This window comes from Lepisosteus platostomus, chromosome 7 (assembly GCF_059453375.1).
Source record: "Lepisosteus platostomus isolate fLepPlt1 chromosome 7, fLepPlt1.hap1, whole genome shotgun sequence".
In the NCBI taxonomy this organism is placed as follows: Eukaryota; Metazoa; Chordata; class Actinopteri; order Semionotiformes; family Lepisosteidae; genus Lepisosteus; species Lepisosteus platostomus.
Genome location: NC_142617.1, coordinates 58,511,405 through 58,533,735, shown reverse-complemented (window position 1 = coordinate 58,533,735; position 22,331 = coordinate 58,511,405). Strand labels below are relative to the sequence as shown.

Here is a 22,331-nt window from a genome sequence, read left to right as displayed (position 1 = left end):
AACTTCCAATTTACATGACAAAATAGATTACATTTACAGGTATGCGCAGTGCCGCGTTCTGCGATTCATAATGAGGCAACAAAACTTCTGGTGACATGGGTGGTCCTATAACATCGTGAACAAGCAGGCATGTGAATACAATACTGTACATCACTTTTAATCCAATACAAATATTGCTTTTGATTTCAATGTGGTTTTGCTGACAAATACTACTTGTTAGCTCTGCATGCTGATCACGTTGGAACGTTTCTGTGGTGAAATGTCTGCTGCACAACCTATTTTTATGCACTCATACATCACAGTACATTAGTCATTATGAAGACTAGTGAAGTGGAATGGCAGAATCATGACCTCAAATGCAAGTTTGCAACAACATGGCAACTTAAAGTACTGTACTTCCACAAAGTTAACGATTTTTTGCTTAACTCGAAATTTGTATTTTTTTTCTATAATGTCAATGACTTTATTTTGTTACCAAGATTTCATAACTGGTTTGAGAAATTGGGACTGTAGTTTCCCTTGAAGCACAGTAAGGCAAACAAATGACATGACATATTAATGACACAGTGATTAGTGTTAATATTTTATGTTTTTTGATGTAACGTTTAACCAAAATATCACATTTTTACTATTCTATCCCAAAATGGAAATATAGTAATTAGTTCAGTCAAGAAATGGCTACTTGATTTATGAGCCAATAAACCTAGAATGTCCGATGTCTAACAATAGATAACATGTTTGATCAACTTATTGGCATCTAATGTTTCCTCATCTCAGTAACAACAATGAGCAAGGTACAGTATGTAAGTATGATGAATTATGTTGTAAAACCAAGGGCAGAGAAAAACACTGTACACATGAAAAAAATCATAACATCAAGAACGTTTAACATTCTAATCCTCAATAAGGGAAATTATTGACAAAATAAAATACAATGTAGAGGAAAGCAATCAGTTTCCTCGAGACAGAAGCAAATCAGTCCTACCAACGTTTTGGCCCAAGACCAGTTGGAGATAATCCAGCTAAAATAGCAAATTGCCAATAGGAACAGATACCTCATGAGCAAATACTCCCTCTGGCTCAGCAGTAAGGAATGAACTGTTTAGATTTCCTCAGTGCCGGGCCAAAGGAATGGTATTCAGTGGAGAAAAACAATATCTTGACATTTGTATCCAGTGTAGTTTGAACTCAGTTTTCCCAATTGACACAGAAGTAAGGTGCAGCTTGCTTTCTTTAGGAAAACCAGTTGTGTCTGTTATGTTCTGTCCCCTTAAGCTAGACAGAGAAACAGAATATAAGTCTGCAAAAGTCACAGCAAGCTGTAAGCTAATAGAGAATGTGACAAAAAGCAGCACTGTGGCAGTGGCAATTTATTTCACCCCAAATATCAATTACAGTATCATGGCCAGCATTTATATCTCTCTAGATTTTCAATGAAACAATGACCTTGGCTATTATTGACATACAGTTACAGTGACTGCAGTCTCACAGAAGAATAGATGTGTGAGTACTTTTACTTTTATGTTTTCTCCTAATTCTCGTATGCATCTGTTGCCCTGCAGATCCCTAAATGTGACACAGAAGTGTGGATATTTTATGCATACAGTATATTAAAAAAAACATAAGATAATAGCTAATTTAATCACACTTTGCTCAATATTTAGCAGAATAAATATTTTTAAAATTTTCCTTATTTTTTAAGGTTTACACTGTCTTCTCTTCTGTCTTCCTCTTCTCTTCCAATGCATTGCTGTTCCTTATTCCGAAGGTGAAATACAAGTAAGTCCTAATGGAAAATACATAATCTCTAGGCAAAACTGAAAATCCCCTCAATGATCTTTTTTTTTTGCTACTAAAATCAGAAAATTTACATCTCTGCATGACACCACAAATGAAAGCCACCCTAATGCATCATAATCCTTGTATTGCTATAGCACGTTTAATCCCAAAGCACTTCAGCTAGGGGAAGGGTCTCGCTTCATCCACCACTGACATGCAGCCCCCACATGGGTATCACAGAACAGCCTTTCTGCACCAGCATTCCTGCTGCACAGAAGCTCAGGTGACTAATTACTCTGTTAATTGAGTTAAAGGGGGTTTTAGGGCAAGACTGTACAAGCCCAAGGTGAACTTTAGACAGAGCACCAGGGTTAACACCTCTACCCTTTTAAACAAGTGCAACTGTATGGGATATTAAATGAACCTTGATTTAAGGTCTCTGCCAAAAAACAGCACCTCATACAACACCATGTCTGGGTATCACAGCTCACAGTAACAACCTGGTTTTCCTCAAAGGGCTCCCACCCCAGTACAGAACAGACTCAGCTTTTCTCACTCCCAGCTTCTTAGATACTGTATGATGAGGTCAAGCTACAGTACACGGTGGTAATTCTGCTGTCATAGTAATAAGAAGAATATAAACTATTTTGACTGTTTTTTAGAAAAGGCTATTGAAACTAACCCCCTGGGGTCTCATTGATTCAGTTCTTTTCTCATTTTACTCGAGCCATTGCTGTAAATAACTGCCTTCCCCTGAGTTGGTCCCATGTGCATTTTTTTTTTCTTACATGGGGACTGTTTTGCAAACATGAAAACCTGGTGGCTTCCCCAATAGAGGAGCAAAGAGAGAGAGCCTCTCAGAAGTGTGACGTTTTCTTACACTTTACAAATCCAGCAAGCTGTGTTTTGGAATCCCAGTAGTCAGTCACTGCAGAACATGCAGTCTTCAATGAGGAGCATTCACACATAGTGAATATCATCAAACAGGAGACTAAAAATAGCTTATTTCGGTCATGCAGTGCCCTGCACTTTTTATTATAAATCTGTTCTTATTGAACAGAGTGACTATTTGGTGTAATTAGTTTTAATGGTGAAGTTTTAAGACAATTATTCAGTGTCAGTTTCAAATTTTATTTACTTTGGTTTAAACATTTCAGAAAATTAACTCTAAAGAACCCTGAGACTGAAATGGTTTTAAGAGGTTCAGTTAAAGGGCTAACCAACCTGTATGCAAGCAAGTACAATTGGTCTAAATCCTAGACATTACACCTCCAAAACTGTTTTTTTTTACTTTAGTCTGCAGATTTTCTGTCGGCTATCAATCAGCTCTGTTTAATTAATCATCATTTTTTAATCCAATTAAGAACAGCCAGTAGATGTCATTCTACGTGATCTCAAAATATATTTTATTTGGGTGTGTTTTTGGAACTGCCACCTTGTTGCCTCATGAGCAATTTCCTCAGTTGTTCTATTAAATAAAAGACCTTCTTTTTCTATCACTTTACCATAAGTATACAATGAGGGAAAGAAGTTGGTCAGAGGAGACATCTAACTGTTGGTTCGCATAAATTTCTGTGTCACGCTATTGTGCCAAGAAATGGATTGGTGCTGGTAAGCAGGCATTGACATACATCATAAAATTGCAATATTGCTAACACATATCAAAAGTGCAGCAGTGCTGCTCTGGCCTTTTTACAGAGGTGATGTAATCACATTGAAATGTGTTCAGCTCAAAATTCTCCTGCAGTTGAAGAGACAGCTTTCCGGTGTAGAAAGAAATATACCCTGTCTGGCAAGACCAGACACGTGTTATTGATCACCTGTAAATCATTAATACCCAAACCCTTGGAAAATAATGTTTTGACCACTTCAGCAGGTGACTTGTGCAATGAAAATGCCAACACTCTTCAGTTCTCAAGGAGCACAGTCAGCCATTTCTGACTTAATTCACCCATTTAACGAATATGCTCCAGTACTTATATTAATGGTATAAGAGTGACCCATAAGACCAGTTGGATTGCTACTCTCCAGAACTGGGTTTGCTCACTAGGGTATAGTCCTGTGTAGTCGACAGCAGCTATAACTGAATCCCTGTAGTTGGCAGTGTTGAATTAATCACAAACGTATTACTGTGAATCTTCTTCTTTATGGGTATAAAAATAGTGTTTATTTAACAGAAGTTCAAGAAGGAGGTCAATGTGTAATCTAACACTTCTTCCCTCCTACATATAAATGCACGCCATCTTATCACAGCTCTCTTTCTCACATCCCAACCCAACTGCACCATGACAGCTGTCTCCCTGGTTCATTCCTTGTAAGTGAGGAGCAGTGACATCTTTTTCCTTAGCTGAACAAGTTAATGCCAAATAAATTATCCCTTTATATATTCATCAGCTCACTGTGTCATCATTAGAATGTGACCAAATTAGAGAATTTAGAGTCATGAAAAATGTGTCTGAGTGGACATTTGCTTGCAGAGATTGTGTCTGTACATGTACCCTACAGTATATCTGCTGTTGGCTGGAAATAACATTGTGCCACTTTAAAACCTGAACATGTTGTCAGCATCATTGTGGAAAGAGGAATAGTAAATGTTAAAATATTCATGAAACCAAATAGAATGCACCATGAGCCTACATGAAAATGCTTAGAAGATTGGGGAAGGACAAGTATTTATCATGGTAAAATGGTCATTTCTTTGTGGTAGGTCTAAGAAAAAGGTTTTCCAATTGCTTTGTATTTTATCCGTGTGTACTATGACATACTCTGAAGTTGTTTTCTGCTTTCCAGTGGTGTTTTATCTTCCTAAAATGCCAAACATTTCAGTTAAATCTAATCTACAGTACAATTAAACATTTAACATGTAACTAATCTTATTTCAAAGGATATACAGTACACTTTAAACTACTACATTTTATTAAATTATTATTATTGTTGTTGGCCATTTCAGACCATTTTTTTTACAATGTATAAATAAATTAGATAAGGAGATTTGTCCATCTTCTATAAACTAAAGGAACACCTTTTACGCAAGATTTCCCTGGTAGTTGACAGTCCTGCCAGGCTGCCTAGTGTGTGCTACTAGCTATGTGGGCAGGTTTAGTCATGCCAAAACAGTTACACTAAGGTCAACAGCATTAACTGATGTACGTTGACGATGTAGTTTTGACACCGATACATCCTCAGTACCAGCGTCTTTTTTTAAAGGATGCGATATTGGAATTCAAGAAAATGTAAAGGTTGAAAATGTCCAGTTTCATTGAGATTTTCATAGATTCTAAGCTGATCCCCCAGAGTTTACTTGAAACAAATAAATATGTACGAAGTCTTTATTAGTGAGCAGTCTAATGTAACCCTGCACACTACATTGTAAAAGTGTGTGTGATAAGATTAGCACTTCCATCCATCTCTTCTCTAACAGATTCTTCCCTTTCAGGGTCGCAGGGTAACCGGAGCCAAACCCAGCAAGCAACGGGCACAAGGCAGGGCACACCCTGGATGGGATGCCAGTCCACTGGGGGGCACACACACACAGACACAAAACTGCACATGAACCCCCTAGGGCCAACTTTCCTTGAAGCCAACTAACCTACTGTCACAAATGACCCGCTGAGCAAACCGGAAGATGAACCCAATGCAGGACCTTAGGGGGGTCTAGAGATGAGGGAGAAGTTCCCAGAGGGAATGAGGGCTAGGCGAGAGGCAAGTTCCGAGGTTAGTAGGCGAGTAGGCGAGTAGGTAGGCGAGTAAGTTTCCAATCCAGAAGAGGGTAAGGCAGAAGTCGTAGTCAAAAGGCAGTTCCGTGATTCAAAAGGTGTAGGTCAACGAGGAGGCTTCCAATCCAAAAGGGCAAGACAGTAGACGTGGTCGAAGGAAAGTTCTGAGGTTCGTTACAAAGACAGAGTAGGATACAGAAACAAAGGCGAGGTAGGAGCTCCGAAGAACGACCAATACCAGGCAAAGAGCAGAGAGTTCTTAAGGGTTTAAGTATTGTGTGAGAAAGAGGGTGTGTTGATTGATGGAGTGTCGTGGCTGGCTGATTTGCAGGAGTGGTGTCGTTTGGCAGAAGTGCTCGGGGCTGGAGTATTATTAGCACGGGTGCGTTTCCGTGTGAGAATGTGGTAGGCAGAGGGCGTGACACTTACAAGTATGTCTTTGGACTATAGAATGGAACCAGAGTGGCCCAGTGGCAAAATTTGCAGAATTAACCGTTTTCAGACCTGCAACTGTGATTACTGTTTGGTATGCATCCTTATAACGTTATAACTGCGTCAATAAATCTATTAAATTTATAAAACATTTATTAAGAGCACCTAAAAATAATATCACTAAATGACTTTTGATGTAATAAAGATCTTTGCAAAATGTATTATCTGAGTAGTAGAAATGCATGTATGAGAATATAATGGAAAAATGATCATTACAATGTACTGTAAATGCCAAGATATGAACTTTGATCTCAAGGCAAAGCTTATAAAGAGCACAAAACGCAATTAGAGATCTACTGTGCTTTATGAGGTAGGTGGGATTTAAGTATGTAAACTGTAAATCACTTGGGTGCTTCTCTGTGATTTACAGGCACTGTCCCTTCCTTTTGCTCTTTCATTTCAACTGCTCCCAAATTACATGTGTTTTCCCTGGACTCTTCAGAAAACGAGTGTGCAGTGATGCAGAGACTAGGTAATCAAAATGTTTTAAAAATCAAAAATACCAAAAAAGCAAAAATCTTGTTCTGAGCTTGGCAATTTAAAATTCATAGCTTAATGTCTTTGAATTTCCCGAAATTGCAGTAAACAAATGTGACCTTTTCAGAAATCATATCATAATTTGAATTTATAAGGTTAGAAACACTTAAGGTACATTTACATATAAATGAAGCTGGGTGTTTACCAATTCGAAGGCCACCTGTGTGCTTAAATGTGGGCTCGAAGTTGTTTATGCCTGTGTGTTATACTGTATGTGTAAATCGCACTTGGAATATAAATATATTAACAACAAAACTCACAAGGTTCTAGAAGTCTTCTTAAAAGTAGTAAAAAAAAGAATACAATACTGAAACTGCACAACACAGTTTTACAACAAACCTAAAGAACTCAAGAAATATGCACCTGCTTGTGTACGTCACAAAGTTCTAGACTCATTTCTAAAAGCTAAAATGAAAATCATTATTCCAACACTAACAACTGTTTAACCCCCAGGACTCTATCTCTAGTAGTTCTGTTTATCACACAACTTCTATCAACTGAATGCCATCCAATTCTCTAATCTACAGCTATCAATTTGTTCTCATGGATGTGAGCAGCAATTGGATGATTTTGGGACAATTTTATATTTTGCTAACTGGGAAAAATGTTGAATTTCTCCACTTTGCCTTCAGGGATTCAAATAAGCACAGACACGGGTTATACGTCTTACAAAGTAAAAGTACTCTCTGACTCTTCAATACTGGAAACGATTTTGCTCATAATGTGATATTATGCAATTTATCCATTAGAAATAGCTGCCAAGTGAAATCCCTAATTTAGGAAACTCACACAGCCAAGAACACTAATGAAAACATCGGAAACACTGGGACTTCAGAAAAACTAAGATGAATTATTTGCAAGAAAAAAGAACAAAAATGAATTTGGGAAGCAGAGGCTCAGATTGAAAGCACAAACTGCAACTTTCTGATGAGGTTAAAAGATAAATATTCTGGTTGCTGGAGAATCCTGTGCATGGAACCCACAATCAGCTAAGACCCGAGCTGCTGCTGCTCTCAGAGACAGAGGACATTATCTGTCTCTGCTGGCTGTTATTGATACAATGCTTTGAATGGAGAAAATACTGGTTTCAGTTACCAGAGAGCCGCAGCAACTTGCTTCTATCGACAAGTTCGCGTTCCTCCAGTCCAAACAAATAGTATAATATAGTAAGTGAATCTGATCAATTCATTTTCTTCAGGCTCCCTGGCAACCTGGCTCCCAACAATGAAAAGATACTGCGATGTACAGTTTGTATGATACCCTGCTGCCAAAAGGAAATCAGATCTGTGATGGGTAGGGAAAGGTAAAGTGGATTATTGATCATCCTCAGTGAAGAATACACTGTCAATAGAGTAGCACTGCTATTACAGGGATTAAAACTAAAGAGATTGTACTATTCTTCTGTTGCCGGAGTGGCACAAGTTAAGTGAAATGCAATCTGATGAAACAACAGTGTAGACATTTTCTCAATTAAACATTAAGGCCGTTTCTCAAGGTAAAAACATCAAGCAGTCTTTGAAATACTTTTTCTCTTGGAGACAAATATCTGTAAGAATTAAGATGCCAGTGCTAAGAGGTGGATCTCTATTTGTTCTTGTATGAGAAAGGGCTGGTGTGGGGTGGCCAATGCATCATTCTGGGGAGTCAAGTTAAACTACACAACTACACTGTTTTTTTCAATCTCTTATTCAGGCTGGAGGTGGGGTCTGGCATCAAGCTGTGAATAGGGTTTATGACACAAAAGGAAACTGTCTGACATTAATTATTAAGTCAATTTATGAGTCTCTAATTGTTTCAGGTGTGGGCGAGAGACTCCCAGCAGGGGTCACTAACAGCTAACTAGTGCTGAGGCCAGTGGAAGATTAATCCTTTCAAATATAATCAAACTCCTTTCAGATAGAACTGTGACATCTGTATATCCCAGAAAGTATGGAATTAAGGTAATGTGGGCAGCATGGAGTTCCAATCTAACGATGAGTGGAGGCATGTTCTGTAACTGACTCAGGTGTCAAAATACTTCAGTTTCCTTCCTTTTGGCTCAATTTAATATTATTTGCAAATTGCAATTAGTAAAATAAATATCATACCAGAAGAAATATTCAAAGCATATTCAAAGTGAAATGGATCAGCTCACAGTAGACAGCCAGCTAGAGATTATTTTCGAGTTCCAGTGAGATCATGAGCCCACACTGGTGACCTACCAAATATCAGGCCTACCAAATCTTTTAAAAATGGTTTTCATCACACAAGTTACAATTAATATGTTTTTACATGCTTGGTACCCACAGAGAAGAAAACGGTACAAATGCCAAAAGGCAATGAAAGCTTTACAGAGTCGAGGAAGCCATTTGGTTTGTGTTGTTCCAGCTGTTCCTTAAAGGATCCCATGGAAGCTGCTTCATCAAAACACTCGGGCAGATTGTGTTTTTCCCAAAGCCCCTTAAGCCACTGTGAAAAGAAATACTCTGTGTGCTCTGTCTTAAAGCTGCTATTCTTAATTTCCACTTGCGTCTGCTTGTGCTCTGAATATGACTCAGACTGGAGTACTGTATGTGGTCGGCAATAACTAACAACTTGTAGTCAAATCAGTAAACAAGAAACAAGGTTAAGTGAGCAGAGAGGTTAACTCGAATCTGGGTTGGGACATTAGGTTCTGCACCACAGTGGTGCACGTTTGATACTTTAAGACTAGATTGCATTTTAGGCCTTTCATTTTTTAGCAGTTAGAGACACTTTTAATATATGAAAGTCTTTGGTTCTGCTTCAGGCTTGGAGACTCCTGACATACTGTACCAGCGTAGCTAATTGCAATCATCTTGAAATGAAGTGAGAAGTGACTCACATTCCATTGATGACCCCATCAGGGTTGAGCATAGGGATGATCTTGAAGATGTAAGTCTCGCGCAGGCTCTCTGCCACAGGGTCTGTGCTGCACAGGAACTCCAGAGTGCCCTTCATCACCCAGCTGGCGTTGCTCTCTCCCGGGTGGACCCGAGCTGTCAGCACTATGCAGGGGCGATTACCTGCAGGGGAGAAGTTCAGGCTGAGGTTTATAAACCAGTCATAAAGAGGCAGCCTGCTTGGAGGCCTCTGAGCAGTGCAGCCTCTACAGCATATGTAAGATCTTTCTCAATCGCTCTTCTTCCCAGTAGAGGAATGGCCAGGTTGCAAGTCTTCCTCTGGTGAGGTAGATCAGCCTTTTCCTGTTCAGTCCGCACAACAAGCAAAGCTGTGTTTTGTTTACAGTAGCCAATGGCAGAAAGGTGCTGTTAATTACACAGGATTATGTTTAGAAAACAGAAATCCTGGGAAAGAAAACAGCATCAGCGAGTTTGCAAACAGACCGACCCCTGAATAATTAAACTTTAAAGGGGAATTCAACATAATCCATCTACAAAGACTACTTGCTCATGCAACATTCAATGGCAGTTTTCCAGAGAACACAGCTGCTAACCCTGCTGCCCTGGACATATTTCAGTCTAGCTATGCTTCCTCTGCCATGGGCATGGTAAGCAATTCTTCCCATTCCTGCTTTTTCTACTGTAGACCCGATATGTTGGGGCAAAGTGGCAGAAGTGCAAGTAGATGTTTCCTCCAACCTGTAACCTACATTGGGATTCAGTGTTTAAGGCTGATTATTATTATTATTATTATTATTATTATTATTATTATTACTATTATTACTATTAATCTGTCTCCTCTACTCTGTAGGCATCCAAAACATTTTCACAGAACTGCACCAGACAAGAAAATACATCATAGTCTCCAGAATGCGTTTTGTAAAATAGTTTTTTAAAATAGACACTCTCATGGCAGTCAGTACTCATCATCACATTTCTGTAAGGTATGTTTTAGAAATTATTTCCAGGCCAGATCTTTGAATACTTCAGTAAAATGTTAAGGATATGGGATGCAGAACCTGCCTTGACTAAGGAATTTAAACTTGGCTAGGAAAAAAAAAACCTTTCCTGCTCTTGCTCATTTTACTGTTAAGAATATAAGAATATAACTGTGGTTTTTCTCAAATCACGTCGAGAAAACCTAAAACTAAAAGAGAGCTAACAGTTTTATCTCTTTCTGTAAAGAAGTATTTTTGCTTAGTCCTAATTGCACTCACTAAGCTTCCATTTTCCAGGGGTTTTACTTTGTTGGTGAGCTTTAAGTTGTCCGAGATTACTCAATTATGTTTGAGGGTTTTGAATCCATGAGTCAAGTCACTTCAAAATATTTACTATTTCAAAATGTTTGAATGTTTAATATTTTCTCTTTGCTTGCATGAAAATATCTGCACTTCTCTTTAACTTCAAACATTTTCCACAGTAGTCATATCATTTTATATAGCGATGACCAAAATTGAACACAACTAAATGAAATATAAATACAGTTGGTACTGTATGTTTTTTTTATTATGGCTACTTTTGTTTTAAATCCAAGACACATATAATTGGATTTTTGTGCTGACAAACAAATTTTAGAGCTGTCTGTAGACAGTATATAATGCATTTGATAATTTATTAACTTTGGCATATTTGTTTTTCTATGTACCTGTAGCTGCCAACAATTTCCTATGAAGTTTTATGAGCATGTGTCTAACTAAAATAAATATACAAAAATGAATCTGGGCTATCATATCTTTTTTGTTCAAATATGCTCAACCTTTTTATGGTTCGACATATATTTTATGGAAAGAAAAAGACCACACCAGACTAAAAGAATAAAAAACCTATTGAATAGCATTTGAAGTTAGTTACGGTAATGTTTCACATTTTGCCCTCCACACACAAAATGATACACGCTGCTAAATGGAGGAAATAATCTTGATAAATATGAACCCTAGGTGCTGTTCGCTGTGCTAACTCTCCCTACAGCAATCTGGGGTCTTCAGACAAACTCATCACCTTCACAGCAACCACTGCCTTCCCACGCATTGCTCATTTTCTGTTCTCTTCAATGTGTGACCCTCTTCTGTTCATGAGAAGCTGAACATCTCCTCCCCACCTGCAGTACTCATCTATCGAAAAGTCCCATCTCAAGAGAATCCTCACACACAATCATTGTTTCCCCTAGCAGTAGTAAAAAATGAATTCAAGCTTTACTGAATTTCAATTTTTCCTTTGCTTAATGAATTTTATTAGTCTCTTTTTCCCGTTTCAGCCTATACAAATACCGCACACCATTTAAAAGATAATATTTCCTTGAAGATTGCTCCTAGCAAATGTGTATCTCTTTATTCTAAACCCCATAATACAAAAAAAACTTGACCCCTCCTTCTTTTATAAAATTGAAAAAACAAATGAGTATTAATAGTAGCAGTTAGACTGGAAAATCTATTCCTGTACTATATCTACATATGCAAAGAAATCAGTCCTAATCAGCATATTAAGATAGACTGTAAAAGGACTGAAATTAAAATTGGTAATGTACTATTTTTCCTGTTTGAACTGGTTGGAATGTGTGGGGATCTGATTTGAATAAAGAACATGTACATTACACACACACCCCCACTGACACAGTCACACATTTTCCTCAAATCGGAATATAAATTATCAATTTTTCCAAGCTACACCAGTTCCCCTTGAAGGAAAATGAAATTCCACCCTCCAGCTTTATAAGATATTCATCACTCTCATTTTTAACTACAAAATGCTTTCTTGAGAGATACAGTACTTATTGGTTTGCTGTTGTTTTTGCGTTTATTTTTTCTAAGCAATTATATTTTTTATCTAGTCAGGCACAGACTGCATTTTGAACTAACTATACCCTTTCTTTCCATTTTTAAATAGATAACCAAAACACAGCTGCGTGGATTTTCGTAAAAATATTTCTATATGAAATTCTTTTTAATTTAATTTCAAGCAGAAACAAAATAATTGCTATTAACAAAACATATGAAATGAAACATTCAGTCAGTAAAAGATGCATAGAAGTGAAAAAAGGCAGCTTCTGTAAACACCTGCTTTCAAATCAAACGATAGCTTTTCTAAGGTGTGTATGTTTTGGATGTTGGTTGTTGCCCCTGCTGTCTTGATTTCTCATGAAATTAACAGGTTTATAAAGTGAAAATATTGTTGCTGAAAAGCCTGGAATGTTGTCGTGGCCACACAAATCATTGTTTTATTTTAGGAATAGTATTACTATGCCTCACATGCCACTAGTTTATAACAGGAAGGGGATCACAGCCACCAATGGTAAAACACAAGTGTTTATTTGGACGTTTGAGACGGCCATTGTAACCAAAATTCACAGAATCATTGATCAGTGTTTTACACTAATCATATTATTGGTTTAGTGAAACTTCACTTTCATGTACAGTATGAAGACCCAAAGCACCTCCAAATTTATGAGATGGGTCGAATGGCCTCCTCTTATTTTTAAACTTTCCTATGTTCTTAAGAAATGTTTAATTGTTTGTTTTTCAATCACTTACAATCACTTAAGATGGCTTTGCAAAGAGAACAAATAAAGGATATGTGTTCTCTAAATAACAACAGAAGCAACAAACATTCAGCTGCTGTACTGAACAGCTACATAATGAAATGTTTTAATTAGTAAATTAAGCCTCTCTCCAAGAATCACTACAATCCTAAAACCATTCAAACAGAACACCAATATACATTTATTCCAATTAATAAATATTTTGTAGAAATACATCTAGTTCAGCTTATTACTCAAACCCAAAAGCCTGGCTTTCATGCTGCAGAAAGCTATTTGTTTGTTCCACTGTTTCCATTTTCATCCACCCCCAGAATGACATTAAATACATCAACTAACTAGAAAAAAAGCATCTTCAAAAAGCCTGCAGAAACTTGTTACCAAAGGATCAATGCAAACGCCAGAAAAAAATCATTTTTCTTCTTCTTCCCTCTCTAGCCTGAATGGTTGTGGAGACAACTATTGCCAGATTAAATTAAATTTTTAATGTGCTCTTGATATGAAATAAATGTTTCCCTGTTTTCTAAACATTGCCTTTCTAAAGAAAGGAGGGAATAATCCCACCTGAAAAGAGTACCACTACACGGAGAAATGTTTTAATTCCTTTTATCAGATAAGGAATCTGAAATCCACAATGCACAATTACTGTAATGCATGCAGCTCCTCTACATCAGATTCAAAGAAGGAATTTTAAATGTGCTTACATTCTCCAAGTGTTTGTCGGTATGCATTAATAAATCAGTAAGAAAGGGAGAAGAAAGAAAATGGGTAATACCCAAGCAGTTTAAAATAATAATTTCATTTTTGCAACATATTTTGAAGTCAAACCATGCTTTGGTTTTCTTAGCGTTGTCTAGACTGTGGTTGATTGTTTATCTAGTCTCAGGGGGATTAAGGAATTCATTTTTTTATTATAACATGTTTCTAAGGAATAATATGATAAACTATTCATAGAAAAACACCTACTTACATAAAGTTCGCTTTAACAAACTTAGAAGAGCATACAGTGGCACAGCAAAATCTGAAGTTGTGAGGTATGAAAATGGAATACAGTACATGGTGTAATGGAAATATAATCCTCCCAAAACAAAGATTTTAAAACAGAGATCCTTGAACTTAACTTATTATAGCTGACATATTGTTCCGTTTAACATATTAAGTTTTTAAACATAAATTCTGGAGGAAGGCAAATTTTAACCTTGCACTTCTTATGCATAGATGAGTACCTTTGGTATGGATCTTGTCTCGCACTTTGTTCTTCTACCTTTCTACACCCTTGCAACTGCCTCTCTGGTTCATTCCTCACAAGTGAGGGGTTTTGTCAACCAGGCAACAACAAATATAAAAAATAAAATATATCCTTATCAATGTTGTCTTTTTAGAATAATTAGAATTTGATTGAACTACTGAAATACTTTGAATGTTCTGAAACTTTATTTTAACTGACATAGGAAAGACAGCCTGTAATGATTACTACTAAGGAGAAACATTTCAGTAAAAAGAATACTTAGATTAATATGATGTAATCTGGGAAGGTTTTTAAAATTGCAGTCTTAAATGTATATCAGTAATATGTTGATCCTTTCTTTATTAATTGTGATTTAACAACATTTTAGATCTAATGTTTTTTTTTTCCTTATACTGTATATGCAGTATTTTCTACACATTGTAGCAAAAAAAAAACTAGAACATCACATCACTGAGCCTGGCGAGATGGAAAATGCTTTTTAATTTCAATTTTTGAAGCTTCCTGACACCAGAATCTTGGCAAGGTCAATCTTCTTTTGTTTTCTAGCTTCATACAGATGTATTACCATATAGATTTTCAAACACATCAAGTTTTAAAGCTCTGTTATTTTGCCCTTTATTAAAGTAGCTTAATAAAAGTGAAAAGCCCAGACATTCTTTATAAATTCTTATGAACACAGGCACTGCCAATTCACCCAGGATTAAAAATACAAAAGAGGCAAAAATTTAGCTGGATTTGATGTCCTCTAAACAAAGCAGAGGATCTTCTCGGAAAATTACCTACTGGATGGTAAAAAAAAACAATTTTCACAGGGCTAAATTTCAAAACAAACTCGAATTAAGAATTGTCCGTGCGGCACCATGAGTGTGACCATTAGCACATGTTAAGATTCAGGTGCACTGAGGAATACAAATGTCTCCTTTACAGGAGCTAGAATTACTCATTTGTGAATGCCACAGCAAAGATAATGATGTTTAGAGCCAGACTGGTTTCTCTTTGTAGTGTCATTGTGTGTTGCTCTCAAAACAGTCATATTTGCATTTGCATTAATCATTTACGACTATGCTCTAGATTATTTCCATGCCCTGTGCTGATTCTGTTACAGTTTGCAAACAGCGGTAAGTCAGACATACACTACTGTAAGTACTGATACTATTAGTGGATTTAATGTTCTGCTAGTAAGCTGCTATAAAACCTTTACACTGGCTCCCGCGTGGCTCAACCAGAACAGGACAGACTGATCCCTACATTCCAGACCTCACTATGGGAACCGGGATTGCGCTTGAAGGTAAAAGGAATTCCGAGGAAGGAATTGGTAAAGATCTCTTGACACTAGTGACTTGTCAGGTGTTACCCTATGAGAGATACTTCAGTTGGCACTCTCTCCTTTCAGCTCCTTCAGCTGTGTACCTCACAATGCTTCAAGGGGATCAACAGCTGGGCATGTTGGTAGAGTGTTATACAGTATGTGTAGATATCTCATTCGCTCCTGAGCAGGTCAGGACTCCTTGATGAAGAGCCGAGTCTTAAAATAAATGGCGTTCCCACTGCGTGTAGGTATATTAAAAAGACAGTGGAGTTTTGTTTAATATGTTGGTTCACTTGTCATACAGATTGCCCAAACTGAACAGACATTGTGAAAAGGAAAAGGAATTCAAGGACACAAAGACTACAGCAAAATGGAAACCATTCCCCCAAGTTGTGCCACACCACAGTCACTGCCGACACCTGTCTGACTCCCCACTTCATGTATGAGCAGACATGTTTCCTCGGCTCTGAGCTGCCCTGAGGCGTCGCTTGTGTGCTGTGGAGTACGAGTGATTGCCAAGGGATGTGGGTGTCTGTGTGGCATGTTTCTGCAGCACAGAAAAATGAGGTCCGCAGTTCTCTTGAAGATCCCACGCATGGCAGGAGAGTAAGACATATTACAGTGAAGCCTCAAAAAATGGCAAAAATGCAGATTCCACATTCAGCATATTCATTGCAGAGACATGTGCAATGCCAGAGTGCCACTAGCAGGGCAGCTGTTAAATTACAGTACATTTGATTTCAACAATAAGATAATTCAAATTAATTAAAAATAAAATACATTTTAATTTCATGCAGCTTTCGGGCTTTCTTTGTAAACTCAATCCCTGCTGTAGAAACCCAACTTATGGAAAGAACATGGAGTGGCCATGTGGAGGGTTTCTCCTGCAGACGTTTGTGACGATGGTGCACATGGCTGTTGTGTGCTCACAAGCTCGTAGACCCAGACAAACTATTAAAATTTTAATGATGTTAATGATAATATATTCAGGGAAAACCAACATCCTCTAGCCTGCCCTTTTCTGCATTTATTTGCCTGTTCATTTAACAAGAGGAGCATTCTTCTACCACCCGATTAATTTAATGATACCAATGTGTTTGTGAATATACTTTGTGAATGAAGAGCCCTGCAGAAAACAGTTACTTTAAAAACAGCCGAAATGGATTGCCAGTTTTCCTTTTAGCCCGACACATTGTGAGAGTCATACTGTACCTTTTATTATTATACACCCTTAAACTGCGTTGCCTTGGCAGCAATAAAAATGATGCCTTTGGTTTATGCCAGAGACTTATTAGAGACGCGGTGCTGCACAGCAACACCAGATCTGAGAGAGCGTGTTTTGGGGCTGAGTTGGTAATGAGCCTGTGTTACATTTTGTGCGTTCTCCAGGAGTTCCCACCAGTGTAAATTATTCTGTTGATGAATGTCTTATTAATGCCACTCAGCTGCATCGTGCACATGTGTGTTCATTACATTACAAGCAATTAAGTGGCGCTGGACACTTTGTGTCTTTTCACACAAGAGTCTCTGTGATGAAGTGGCTCACTTCGGTCCCCTGTGGTTATTTTCCAAACACACTAACGGGCAGTAACTGTGACATCTCAAAGGCCAGGATAAAAAAGCAGGCCCCAGCAGACAGTTGAACAGAAGGGAAAAAACAGCTCAGCTTTAGAGAATTTTACATCTTCCCTGGGACTGTTTATACAACTTGACCTAAAAAGACAACAAAACATCACTAACAAGATAGGTTTTCACCTACTTTGATTAATTGGTACACGGGTGTAGTCAGCTTAAAATTATTGTCGATTCGAGGTGATTTACAACTGGGTGTACCTGCAACAAACCTCTGCAGCATAAATTGTATTTTACAAAGAAGATTTTGCAGAATTCTTGTAGTACCTCTATCTATTATCTAGCCATCCCTCAGCAATTTTACACAATGAGGCAAAGAAAAAAAATTTCAAGCAGGTATAATAAGCACAGTTTAAAACTTGAAATACATTTTGACATTTACATTGATTTGAGGCAAAAAAATAAATAAAAAAAGCTTAAGAACCTATTTGTTAGAATAAGTTCTTACATTTCTGTTAGATTATAAATCAAAAAGTCTTCACGCTGAGGAAATGCTTTTTCATTAAATGAGATGAATGAGACTAGACTGCAAAGGTTTTTATAGAGCTGTTGCAGAGAGATCAGAAAGACATTTGCTGCTGTTTGTAACCTCAATATTGCCATCGTCTTGCATTATTCTCATTCAAATAATGCACACCCGCTTCTGTTCTCCAGCATAACATCTCCTGGGACCCCCCCTTGAAATCGGAAGGTTTCATCTCAGTGAAGCTTTCTGGGGATTACCTCAATAAACAAACAAATAGAATGTGAGTACATTCCCATCATCATCTAAGGGCACATTGCATTGTAAAATTGCTCCCTGAATGTTCTTGTTACCAGACTGCTGCCAGCCTAATTTTCTACAGTCTCGTCTTAGAAATGCTCTGCTCAACTATATTCCGAAAGCTTAATTGGCTTCCATTAGTAGCTACTGTGCGAATGTGCAACTAAACTCCTGCGCCACTTCTGACTTCATGATGCCAGTAACAAGAGCACTAATGCTTCAAGCGCCTCCCCTACCCTGTTCAGCACCCAAACAGGCATGACTAAGAAAGGACCAGAGAAAGTCAGACAAATTCACCAAACAGACATTTAGAAATATTGACTTCTCCACCTGGAACACTTACATTTCTTTTTTTCATCTGCTAACATCCATTATGTCCATTGCCGCAACCTGGCTCACAGAGCAGCATGACAAACAGGGATACATCCGGCACATAACTTTCAGACACCCCACACTGCATGCACTTCTCTGGCAGGTACTGTGGTACAGTAGGCGACTGTCATAAGATGGCACATGTACAGCTGAAGAAAACGAAGCATTCTGAGGATGTCTTCTTTTCATCACTTCGCGGTTAATGATTCTAACCCAGATACCCAGATAGAATAGATAGTTTATCAATCCAATCAATGAATCGTTGAATAAAAGCACAATCAGACATCTGAACTATCAGGCTAGGAGAGAAGCATGTGGCAAGAATGAAAAATTGGTGGATTCAACACATTTCTTTCCTGTACTTTCCCACTATAATAAGTAAATCAATCCGCTGGAAAAATAAAATGTGCACCTCTTTATATGGGGAGTGATGGCCGTCTCAATGCCAAAGTATGAAAACACAGGGGAGTCACAGGCACTGTCTGCACAGTATGGTGGATAAATCGGCTCATCTGAAGGCTTTGCCATGGCTTATTCTACTTTAATTTCACGGCACCAAATCTCCCTGTGTCCAACATAGGAGCAGTTTTTTGCATTTCTCTTTGTTCTTCTTTTCTCCCAACACACCCTTTATTAACCTGGTTTCACTTGAAAAACTGTTTCGAACGGAACATTGAACTTTTCCAGTCCTTTCACATGGCTGGTAATGAAACCTACCCGCAAACAAAAAGTATATTTTCTTTAATATTGCTTTGCACTAGGCCTAATATTGATCATGATCAATGTGTTGTTAGTGTTGTAATGTGCAGGGTGTTGATCTAACTGTCCTTCATGTTGTGGGGCCTTTCCTGATGCTGAAGAATGAGATATTTGGACAGCTGAGGCATTGGATTAAACAGCCCACAAACTGGGTTTACCTAGATTACAGCACTATTTGAGTGGAGATCAGATGGCTGGACAATTTATCAGACTGTCACCCTTAATTTATGAGACTGCAATAATCGCAATTCATGGCACCATACTCAATGACAGCAAGTGACAGAACAATATTACAGAAGATCTGACAGAACTAACAAGTTCTTCAGCGAGAGAGCTGTACAGCCTAAACCAATCTCCTTCCGTTTCCTCCTGTCAAGTATAGGGCACTGAAAGGAGCAGTGCTTAAGGTCAAGTCCCTGAATGCACTCCAATTGTAAAAATTGTTTTCTAAATAATAACTTGTGTATTACATCCTGTTTGTAGTTTCCTTAATTAATGATAGTTTTTTAAGCTTTTGTTTATTTCTCCAAAATACAGGTTTAATTATCAATTTGAGATTTTTCTCAAAAGACTCTAAATATTTGTCATCTTGGTTTTAGTTACATCCAAAAGGTTCCGAGGTAGCAGTGTGGGGCACATTATGCATTAAAAGAATCAAAACTGTACCAGTCATAGCATAAGGCTAAAAACTGAGTTATCATCAGTTAAGTTTCTAAAACTTTCAAGTACTGCCCTGTTGTTATAAAATACTGTATTCATTACATATGGACAGTAAATGTGATTGTTTGTCCAGTTAAGAATAAACATCCTTAGAAACACATTTTAAAAATTAAAGCTGACAACATACTGTAGCACTAATGACATTTAAATGTAAAAAATCGAATTTTTTAGAACAATGAATGAGGTAAATACATTTTACAAAAATAAGACTGAAGAATCATTATTCAAATGTGCAACATAAAGATGTATAATCATCTGCACTTTAGTGTTAGAATGACACAAGACAAAAAAATAAAACAATATTAAATGCAGCATTTAAAAGATTTCAATCTTCCTGAGAAACACAGTTACAATTCTTTAAAAACTTGTGTTGTCAAAATATCTCAAATTAGTTTAGAGAGTCTTTGTGGAATGTTTGGTCAATTAAGATGTTTTAAAAATTAAATTAATTATATTTTTAAGTTAAATGCATCCATGTTTTGAAGTAGCCACAGGCAACAGCACTTTGTAGATGTATTTTGTCACAGACCAGAACCCGATCAAGGCTGATTCTGATCAGTACTGGGACAGACAGCCTCACTAAACAATATCTGTTGATATTGAATCTTTTCAGAGAAATAATTATGAAAGCCAGACATTATAATTTATTATACTTGCCTTAACAGGTGTATTGTGTGCTGGGCAGGATATGGATGTAGTGAACAGATTGACAGCCCTGGCACTATACAGTAAAATATAAATTATCATCATCATTTTTTTTTTTGCTAGTTTAACTCAAGACAATAAAGGATCCCAATAAAAATGTTCCACAGGTTACAGGCCTTGAGAGAAAGTGTGATAAAGCTTGATCATTAAATATTTTAGATAGGCTATTTAGACATACATTATTTCAGGATATACCCAGATATTTGATTTACTGTACCAGCAAGCTGTGCCAGGGGCATAAATTGGGCATTAAAGACAGTCCCCCACCTTGCAGTTTAAACAATATCCCATATCCACAACAGACAAGACTTTATTAGCCAATACATCCCAAATTATCATTTTCTAGTTTCCCAAGATGTCCAGAGCTACCATCCACCTGATTCAAATGTCAGAAACTGCGGCAAAAGACACTAAACAGCCAAGTCTGTATCCCGCAAAGAACAAAGCTAGCCTCAAGCAACAGAAAGCAATCTCATTCTCTCCTCTAATTCCTAGCTGCACATGCAAATAGGGTCTAATTAGTACAAATCAGAAATGTCCATTTCTAATTATAAGATGAATATGCCCTGCGAAGCTTGCAAAAATACAGCTTTAATTTCCAATTTATTAATTAAAAACTTTCCAGTGCAATTAACTTGAGCTCATTTCTTCATATGCTAATTAGCCACCATAATCCCATTTAGCATGACAGTTTGGCTAAAGGGATCCCAAATAAAGGAACTCAGAGCTGCAGTGTTCAACAAGAAATAGTTTACTCTTGGAGGTTAAACAGACAATATAAGGTCTCAAAGATATTTGCTACTATGGCTCAGACTGAATTCAAAAAAATTTGATCTAACCTCCAGTCACAAATGATGAACTCCATGCTTATTGTCCACGTTTTGTTTGCTACAGGCGCCTTGCTTGAACCAAATCTATAATTTGCAGCAGTCTGGTAGTTGAATGCTTGAATTGACTCTAGGTTTTGTTGAAGTGAATGGGGTGCACACTTGGCTCTGTCAACAATAAACCTAAATTATTTCCTTCTTCTTGTAAAAAATGTTAAATGTTCTTGGGATTGGAAAAATCTAACAAAGGCTTCAAAAGGTAGGGATAGTTGGAACACTTACAAAGAAGTGCTTTGAACTTTTTGTAAGACTCTGAAATTACTAATTGTCATTTGGCTTCACTGCTATGACAACCCTACCATACCATCATAAAATGGGGGAACACTAGGTCTTTTATTTAAAATATGCCCGTCAGAGCCGGCTGCCATTATACAAGCTGAAAGCTCCGCCGTGCCTATTTCTCTTACACCCTGCCAAACCCAAGCCCATTCAATCTTGGATGCTCATTGCAATTGTGTGCAAGTTGTCTCTTGTGGTACCCTGATTACTGTAAGATAATTATAAAGCCCAGCCTCAACCCATGACAAGCATCTGGAGTGTAGGGCACAACCCAAGCTTCTATCCTGGTTGAGCTGCTCTGCAATCCTTCTATGGAATCTTGAGATGCGGCCTAATGAATGTTACTCTATTTAAACAGGAGTAATTCATTACATCTGGGTACAACAAATGAAAATGACCTGGTTCTGTTTTTACAGGATCTAGAAGAAGCAATATATTAAAATATTAGCTGTATCTTGCTCTTTATCTCTGTAGGATTGTGCCATGTACTGTACTTCTAAGTAAATGCAGTTTTTCTATGCTACTAGTATGCATGCTATTTGTATGTATACTATATAAAATTCATACAAATCATAAAAAAACACTGTTATTTTTCTGTGTAGTCTGAACATGAAAAGCAGTCATTTTACTGTTTGAAAGTTAATCCTGAATAACTCTGCCCTCCAGATCTTAAGTATGACAATGCAACCATAAAAGGTAT

At 37.4% G+C, this 22,331-nt stretch overlaps 1 protein-coding gene across 1 annotated transcript in view; it reads right to left on the bottom strand.

The window, feature by feature from the left end:
• The window catches only part of agbl1 (AGBL carboxypeptidase 1), a 179,927-nt gene that overhangs the window by 88,528 nt on the left and 69,068 nt on the right, over positions 1–22,331 (bottom strand). The window contains exon 19 of the mRNA XM_088641438.1: positions 9,367–9,547. Within this exon, the coding sequence (XP_088497564.1) occupies positions 9,367–9,547 (181 nt within the window). The remainder of the gene's footprint in view (positions 1–9,366; positions 9,548–22,331) is intronic.